General features: G+C 43.7%; 1 protein-coding gene across 1 annotated transcript in view; it reads left to right on the top strand.

The window, feature by feature from the left end:
* Positions 1 to 723: 723 nt before the first annotated feature.
* Positions 724 to 9,626, top strand: part of LOC118937808 (NACHT, LRR and PYD domains-containing protein 3-like) — a 9,762-nt gene continuing 859 nt past the window's right edge. Inside the window, exons 1-5 of the mRNA XM_036939405.1 lie at positions 724 to 1,016; positions 2,902 to 4,753; positions 7,155 to 7,328; positions 8,470 to 8,643; positions 9,021 to 9,058. Coding sequence (XP_036795300.1) covers positions 740 to 1,016; positions 2,902 to 4,753; positions 7,155 to 7,328; positions 8,470 to 8,643; positions 9,021 to 9,058 — 2,515 coding nt within the window. The 5' untranslated portion in view covers positions 724 to 739. The remainder of the gene's footprint in view (positions 1,017 to 2,901; positions 4,754 to 7,154; positions 7,329 to 8,469; positions 8,644 to 9,020; positions 9,059 to 9,626) is intronic.

Here is a 9,626-nt window from a genome sequence, read left to right as displayed (position 1 = left end):
TATAATGGCCTCAACTGCTGTTTAACAGTCTCCACTGACCTACAATGGCCCCATCTGTTTAACAGTCTCTATAATGGCCTCATCTGCTGTTTAACAGTCTCTATAATGGCCCCATCTGCTGTTTAACAGTCTCTATAATGGCCCCATCTGCTGTTTAACAGTCTCTATAATGGCCCCATCTGCTGTTTAACAGTCTCCACTGACCTACAATGGCCCCATCTGCTGTTTAACAGTCTATATAATGGCCCCATCTGCTGTTTAACAGTCTATATAATGGCCCCATCTGCTGTTTAACAGTCTCCACTGACCTACAATGGCCCCATCTGCTGTTTAACAGTCTATATAATGGCCCCATCTGCTGTTTAACAGTCTCCACTGACCTATATTGGCCCCATCTGCTGTTTAACAGTCTATATAATGACCCCATCTGCTGTTTAACAGTCTATATAGTGGCCCCATCTGCTGTTTAACAGTCTCCACTGACCTACAATGGCCCCATCTGTTTAACAGTCTCCACTGACCTACAATGGCCTCATCTGTTTAACAGTCTCCACTTACCTACAATGGCCCCATCTGCTGTTTAACAGTCTCTATAATGGCCCCATCTGCTGTTTAACAGTCTCCACTGACCTATAATGGCCCCATCTGCTGTTTAACAGTCTCTATAATGGCCCCATCTGCTGTTTAACAGTCTCTATAATGGCCCCATCTGCTGTTTAACAGGCTCCACTGACCTACAATGGCCATATCTGTGAAAGAGCGTCTCCTGGCCGTTCTGGAGGATCTCGGCTCTGACGAGCTGAAGAGATTTAAGTGGCATCTAACTACAGAAAACCAGCTGGATGGCTTCCTTCCCATTCCAAAGGGCCAGCTGGAGACATCTAACAGACTGGACATAGTGGATCAGATGGTGCAGAAATACAGGGGGAATGTGGCTGTGCAGATCACACTGATAATCCTGAAGAAGATTAGCCGCAACGATCTCGCTGAGAAGCTAAACAGAGACTGTCCAATAGGTAATTCAGAATTCTTGTGTCTATAAGGTTTTGAGCAAATATAAATACACTGCTCAAAAAAATAAAGGGAACAGTAAAATAACACATCCTAGATCTGAATGAATGAAATATTCTTATTAAATACTTTTTTCTTTACATAGTTGAATGTTGCTGACAACAAAATCACACAAAATTATCAATGGAAATCAAATTTATCAACCCATGGAGGTCTGGATTTGGAGTCACACTCAAAATTAAAGTGGAAAACCACACTACAGGCTGATCCAACTTTGATGTAATGTCCTTAAAACAAGCTCAGTAGTGTGTGTGGCCTCCATGTGCCTGTATGACCTCCCCTCCCTACAACGCCTGGGCATGCTCCTGATGAGGTGGCGGATGGTCTCCTGAGGGATCTCCTCCCAGACCTGGACTAAAGCATCCGCCAACTCCTGGACAGTCTGTGGTGCAATGTGGCGTTGGTGGATGGAGCGAGACATGATGTCCCAGATGTGCTCAATTGGATTCAAGTCTGGGGAACGGGCGGGCCAGTCCATAGCATCAATGCCTTCCTCTTGCAGGAACTGCTGACACACTCCAGCCACATGAGGTCTAGCATTGTCTTGCATTAGGAGGAACCCAGGGCCAACCGCACCAGCATATGGTCTCACAAGGGGTCTGAGGATCTCATCTCGGTACCTAATGGCAGTCAAGCTACCTCTGGCGAGCACATGGAGGGCTGTGCGGCCCCCCAAAGAAATGCCACCCCACACCATGACTGACCCACCGCCAAACCGGTCATGCTGGAGGATGTTGCAGGCAGCAGAACGTTCTCCACGGCGTCTCCAGACTCTGTCACGTCTGTCACATGTCCTCAGTGTGAACCTTCTTTCATCTGTGAAGAGCACAGGGCGCCAGTGGCGAATTTGCCAATCTTGGTGTTCTCTGGCAAATGCCAAACAGGACGCAGGACGCACGGTGTTGGGCTGTAAGCACAACCCCCACCCTGTGGACGTCGGGCCCTCACACCACCCTCATGGAGTCGTTTGAGCAGACACATGCACATTTGTGGCCTGCTGGAGGTCATTTTGCAGGGCTCTGGCAGTGCTCCTCCTGCTCCAATTTGCACAAAGGCGGAGGTAGCGGTCCTGCTGCTGGGTTGTTGCCCTCCTACGGCCTCCTCCACGTCTCCTGATGTACTGGCCTGTCTCCTGGTAGCGCCTCCATGCTCTGGACACTACACTGACAGACACAGCAAACCTTCTTGCCACAGCTCGCATTGATGTGCCATCCTGGATGAGCTGCACTACCTGAGCCATTTGTGTGGGTTGTAGAATCCGTCTCATGCTACCACTAGAGTGAAAGCACCGTCAGCATTCAAAAGTGACCAAAACATCAGCCAGGAAGCATAGGAACTGAGAAGTGGTCTGTGGTCACCACCTGCAGAACCACTCCTTTATTGGGGGTGTCTTGCTAATTGCCTATAATTTCCACCTGTTGTCTATTCCATTTGCACAACACCATGTGAAATATATTGTCAATCAGTGTTGCTTCCTAAGTGGACAGTTTGATTTCACAGAAGTGTGATTGACTTGGAGTTACATTGTGTTGTTTAAGTGTTCCCTTTATTTTTTGAGCAGTGTATATTCTACTGTATTGTTGAAATTGAAATTCTATATATTTTCTTAAATAAGTTATACAGTATTTGTATGTTTGTTATTGGTTAACTTGTAAAATGATAATTTTTCTTTGAAATGTGCATTCATTTCATTAGCTTAGATTTTTTTTTCTCCAATAACCAGATATATTGTAAAATAAAAAATGTGTATATTTGTTTATTGTGTACTGTTGAGCGTCTAGAGAACAACACATGCTTGCTAACTATTCTATAACCATTTTCCATCGTCAGGTCCTTCAGATGAAGATGGTGAGAAGTTCCAACATGAATATAAACTGGAAGTAAAAAAGAAGTTTCAGCATGTTTTCAACGGGGTACCAAAGCAGGGCCATAAACGACTTCTCAATGAGATCTACACAGAGCTCTACATCACAGAGGGTGGAAGTGGAGAGGTCAATCAGGAACATGAGGTGAGACAGATCGAGATCATGTCCAAGAATCCAGCAAGACCAGAGGCTCAAATCCTCTGCAATGACATCTTCAAACAATCCTCTGGACAAGACAAACCTATCAGAACTGTGCTGACAAAGGGAGTCGCTGGCATTGGAAAAACAGTTTGTGTGCAGAAGTTCATTCTGGATTGGGCTGAAGGGAAAGCCAATCAGGATGTCCAATTCGTAATTTCACTCCCTTTTCGGGAGCTGAATTTGGTGAGGGGGGAAAAGTACAGTTTTGTAGAACTTCTACATAAATGTGTCTTAGAGACTAGAGTGATTGAGAGGGACTTTTTGAATCACATTTTAACAAAATTGCAAAAACCAGGAAACTGCAATGAAAGCAAGTACAAAGTTATATTTGTCCTTGATGGTCTGGATGAGTGCCGACTGACCCTCGACTACGAGACCGGTAAGAGCTGGTGTAATGTCACAGAGCCAACCTCAGTGGACGTGCTGCTGACAAATCTCATCAAGGGAAATCTGCTTCTACCTGCTCTCCTCTGGATAACCTCTAGACCTGCAGCAACCAATCACATCCCTCCTGGGTGTGTTGACCAGGTGACAGAGGTACGAGGGTTCAATGACCCACAGAAGGAGGAGTATTTCAGGAAGACATTCAGTGATGAGGACCTGGCCAACAGAATCATCTCACACGTAAAGACATCAAGGAGCCTCCACATCATGTGCCACATTCCAGTCTTCTGTTGGATCTTAGCTGCAGTTCTGGAGCATGTGTTGAGTACAGATAAGAATGAAGAGATGCCCAAGACTCTGACTCAATTATTTATTGGGTTACTGATATTTCAGACCAAACAGATGAATGATAAATATCACAAGAAAGGTGAGCGAGATCCACGCAGGGATAAAGAGAGCTTCATGGCACTGGGGAAACTTGCTTTTAACCAGCTGGAAAATGGCAACCTAATTTTCTATGAGGCAGACCTGAAAAAGTATGGCATTGATGTCACTGAAGCCTCAGTGAACTCAGGAGTGTGTACACAGATCTTTAGACAGGACTATGGGCCGTTCCAGAACAAGGTGTACTGCTTTGTGCATCTGAGCGTTCAGGAGTTTCTGGCTGCGTTATATGTTTTCCTCTCCTTCAACAACAGCAATGTCAACCTGATGACCAAAGACCGATCCTTCATCAGAAAATGTCTAGTGAAGTTGAATCCTGCCATCACCTTCCACACGATTGCAGTGGATAAAGCCTTACAGAGTGAGAATGGACACCTGGACCTGTTCCTCCGCTTCCTTCTGGGCCTCTCACTGGAGTCCAATCAGACTCACTTACACGGCCTACTGACACAGACAAGAAGCACCAGAAGCAGCTCACGGGGCCATGAGAAAACAGTCAAGTACATCAAGAAGAAGATCAGGAACACTCCATCTTCAGAGAGGTGCATCAATCTGTTCCACTGTCTGAATGAACTGAATGACCATTCTCTAGTGGAGGAGATCCAAAGATACCTGCATTCAGGAAATCTGTCCAAAACCAAACTATCACCTGCACAGTGGTCAGCTCTGGTATTTGTGTTGCTGACTTCAGAAGAGGAGCTGGATGTGTTTGACCTGAAGAAATACTCCAGATCAGAGGAAGGTCTTCTGAGGCTGCTGCCAGTGGTCAAAGCCTCCAGAACTGTTCTGTAAATACACGTAAAAAAAGTATATAGACAGTACGGGTCAATAGTTTGGACACACCTACTCATTAAAGTGTTTTTCTTTATTTAAAAAAATATTTTTTTCTACATTGTAGAATAATAAAGACATAAAAACTATGAAATAACACACATGGGAATCATGTAGTAACCAAAAAAGTGTTAAACAAATCAAAATATATTTTATATTTTTCAAAGTAGCCACCCTTTGCCTTGATGACAGCTTTGCACACTCTTGGCATTCTCTCAACCAGCTTCATAAGGAATGATTTTCCAACTGTCTTGAAGGAGTTCCCACATATGCTGAGCACTGTTTGGCTGCTTTCCTTCACTCCGCGGTCCATCTCATCCCAAACCATCTCAATTGAGTTGAGGTCAGGTGATTGTGGAGGCCAGGTCATCTGATGGGCAACTTCATCACTCTCCTTGGTCAAATAGGCCTTACACAGCCTGGAGGTGTGTTTTGGTTCATTGTCCTGTTGAGAAACAAATGATAGTCCCGCTATGTGCAAACCAGATGGGATGGCGTTTCGCTGCAGAATGCTGTGTTAGCCATGCTGGTTAAGTGTGCCTTGAATCCTAAATAAATCACTGACAGTGTCACCAGCAAAATACCATCACACCTCCTCCTCCATTCTTCACGGTGGGAACTACATGCGGAGATCATCCGTTCACCTACTCTGCGTCTCATAAAGACACGTTAGTTGGAAAAAAATCTCTAAATTGTACTCATCAGACCAAAAGACAGATTTCCACTGGTCTAATGTCCATTGCTCGTCTTTCTTGGCCCAAGCAAGTCTCTTCTTATTATTGGTGTCCTTTAGTAGTGGTTTCTTCAGGGCTGATTCACTCAGTCTCCTCTGAGCAGTTGATGTTGAGATGTGTCTGTTAATTGAACTCTGTGAAGCATTGAGTTGGGCTGCAATCGGAGGTGCTGGTAACTCTAATGAACTTATCCTCTGCAGCAGAGGTAACTCTGGGTCTTCCTTTCCTGTGGCGGTCCTCATGAGAGCCAGTTTCATCATAGCGCTTGATGGTTTTTGCGACTGCACTTGAAGAAACTTTAAAAGTTCTTGACATTGTTATTGACTGACCTCCATGTCTTAAAGTAATGATGGTCTGTCGTTTGTCTTTGCTTATTTGAGCTATAAATATGCCATAATATGGACTTGGTCTTTTACCACATCGGGCTATCTCCTGTATACCACCCCTACCTTAATAGGGCTATCTCCTGTATACCACCCCTACCTTAATAGGGTGATCTCCTGTATACCACCCCTACCTTAATAGGGTGATCTCCTGTATACCACCCCTACCTTTATAGGGCGATCTCCTGTATACCACCCCTACCTTAATAGGGCTATCTCCTGTATACCACCCCTACCTTAATAGGGCTATCTCCTGTATACCACCCCTACCTTAATAGGGCTATCTCCTGTATACCACCCCTACCTTAATAGGGCTATCTCCTGTATACCACCCCTACCTTAATAGGGCTATCTCCTGTATACCACCCCTACCTCAATAGGGCTATCTCCTGTATACCACCCCTACCTTAATAGGGCTATCTCCTGTATACCACCCCTACCTTAATAGGGCGATCTCCTGTATACCACCCCTACCTTAATAGGGATATCTCCTGTATACCACCCCTACCTTAATAGGGCTATCTCCTGTATACCACCCCTACCTTAATAGGGCGATCTCCTGTATACCACCCCTACCTTAATAGGGCTATCTCCTGTATACCACCCCTACCTTAATAGGGCTATCTCCTGTATACCACCCCTACCTTAATAGGGCTATCTCCTGTATACCACCCCTACCTTAATAGGGCTATCTCCTGTATACCACCCCTACCTTAATAGGGCTATCTCCTGTATACCACCCCTACCTTAATAGGGCTATCTCCTGTATACCACCCCTACCTTAATAGGGCGATCTCCTGTATACCACCTCTACCTTAATAGGGCGATCTCCTGTATACCACCCCTACCTTAATAGGGCTATCTCCTGTATACCACCCCTACCTTAATAGGGCTATCTCCTGTATACCACCCCTACCTTAATAGGGCTATCTCCTGTATACCACCCCTACCTTAATAGGGCTATCTCCTGTATACCACCCCTACCTCAATAGGGCGATCTCCTGTATACCACCCCTACCTTGTCACAACACAACTGATTGGCTCAAACGCATTAAGAAGGAAAAAAATTCCACAAATTAGCTTTAAACAAAGAAAACCCCTTGAATGAGTAGGCGTGTCAGTTAGAATATACATTAGCATATAACTTATTTATGGTTGATCCTCAAATACTCTGCTACATGTACTGTACACAGTACACACAGTTGTCTAAATTAATTTCCATTGCGCTTTACTTTTCAAAGGCTTAATGGGTGTAACCTCACTGAGAAATGCTGTGAAGCCTTGGCCTCAGCTTTCAACTCAACCTCCTCAAACCTGAGAGAGCTGGACCTGAGTGACAACAACCTGCAGGATTCAGGAGTGAAGCTGCTCTCTGCTGGACTGGAGAATCCACACTGTAAACTGGAGACACTGAGGTCAGTAGTCTGTATTAGTTCACTAAAGGGGATAGTTCTATAGGTATTTACAGAGAACAATTAGTAGGCTGTCATTGTAAATACGAATTTGTTCTTAACTGACTTGCCTAGTTAAATAAATAATATCAGAGTAATCAGCTGAATTTTAAATGTCATAGTTACCGAACTGCAGATTCATGTTTGGAAGAGGAAGACTTACACAATCTATTGATATTATTTATTTTTATTTTCAAGATGCTTTATTTCTTGAAGTCAAATGTTTTTAGTTATATAATTATGTGATTGTAATATTATTTTAATCGGGTCATTTTTTTAATGCGAATGTTTGTTGAGTTTGAGAAGACACACACCTGCCATTTCCCCTTTTCACCACTAGAGGGTGTAAATAGGTTCCCTTTTCACCACTAGAGGGTGTAAATATGTTCCCTTTTCACCACTAGAGGGTGTAAATATGTAACCTTTTCACCACTAGAGGGTGTAAATATGTTCCCTTTTCACCACTAGAGGGTGTAAATATGTAACCTTTTCACCACTAGAGGGTGTAAATATGTTCCCTTTTCACCACTAGAGGGTGTAAATATGTAACCTTTTCACCACTAGAGGGTGTAAATAGGTTCCCTTTTCACCACTAGAGGGTGTAAATATGTTCCCTTTTCACCACTAGAGGGTGTAAATATGTTCCCTTTTCACCACTAGAGGGTGTAAATATGTTCCCTTTTCACCACTAGAGGGTGTAAATATGTTCCCTTTTCACCACTAGAGGGTGTAAATATGTTCCCTTTTCACCACTAGAGGGTGTAAATATGTTCCCTTTTCACCACTAGAGGGTGTAAATATGTTCCCTTTTCACCACTAGAGGGTGTAAATAGGTTCCCTTTTCACCACTAGAGGGTGTAAATATGTTCCCTTTTCACCACTAGAGGGTGTAAATATGTAACCTTTTCACCACTAGAGGGTGTAAATATGTTACCTTTTCACCACTAGAGGGTGTAAATATGTTCCCTTTTCACCACTAGAGGGTGTAAATATGTTCCCTTTTCACCACTAGAGGGTGTAAATATGTTCCCTTTTCACCACTAGAGGGTGTAAATAGGTTCCCTTTTCACCACTAGAGGGTGTAAATATGTGATAAACTCTGCAGGTTGTCATGCTGTCTGATCACAAAGAAAGGCTGTGCTTCTCTGGCCTCAGCTCTGAGGTCCAACCCCTCCTACCTGAGAGAGCTGGACCTGAGCTACAATATCCCAGGAGACTCAGGAGTGAAGCAGCTCTCTGCTGGACTGGAGGATCCACACTGGAGACTGGAGAAACTCAAGTATGTAGAGAGTGTTTGTGAAGTTTGTGTCAATTGGACAATTTTGGTTCAGGTTTCCTGGGTTAGTTATAACTATTTAATCAGGGGCACCACATCCACCACCCCCGCCCCCCAGTTTTATACAAAACGAGGCAACGGTGTGCTTTAGGACCATGTGGACGCCTCCATGTGATCAGGTAGGCTGTTTGGAGTGTTTATCCAACTGGAAATATATATATATATATGTCACCCCCACTTCTAAAACCAAAGTTTAGCCCCTGTATTTAATATCCAATAAACAATATTTGTGTGTGAGTGTGTGGTTTGTGAGTGTGTGGTTGTGTGAGTGTGTGGTTATGTGTGTCTTTTACTGAGTCACTGTTCTGCTTCCTGTGCAGTGTTGACCACCGTGGAGAGTACTGGCTGCTGAAAAAATGTAAGTGTTGACTGCTGTGAAGAAAATGTGAAATGTGTTCCTGGTGATGAGACAGGAAATGGCATAACCTCAGAGTCATATTACTCAACTGTTTGACCTACGTGGTCAGATGAAATATGAGCCGCCATCTTTAAGGTAGTAGAATCAGACCCACTGGGCACAGACATCAGTTCAACGTCTAGTTTTGATTGACGTTCGGTTAAGTTATCGACTAACCTGAATTCCACGTGAAATCAACGAAGATTTGTCACCCTGTCAGTGGATTTAGGTTAAAAGTTCCCAAATCCAGTCAGTTTTCAACGTTGATTCAACGTCCTCACATGTACTTTTTTGTTGTTGAAATGACATGGAAACAATGTTGATTCAACCAGTTTTTGCCCAGAGGGATATACTGTACAGGCTTGCATACAAATGGCCATATAAAATACAGACAAATGTAGATGAAAAAGACGATAAATGAAATACTAAAAAACACATTATTTACAAGTACTCTCTCTCTCTCTCTTATTTTTAACTACTTTTTATTGTGTCAGTACAGTACACAGTCGATATACTCAACAATTAATCA

This window comes from Oncorhynchus mykiss, chromosome 12, assembly GCF_013265735.2.
Source record: "Oncorhynchus mykiss isolate Arlee chromosome 12, USDA_OmykA_1.1, whole genome shotgun sequence".
NCBI lineage: Eukaryota > Metazoa > Chordata > Actinopteri > Salmoniformes > Salmonidae > Oncorhynchus > Oncorhynchus mykiss.
This window is presented reverse-complemented; position numbering and strand designations above follow the sequence as displayed.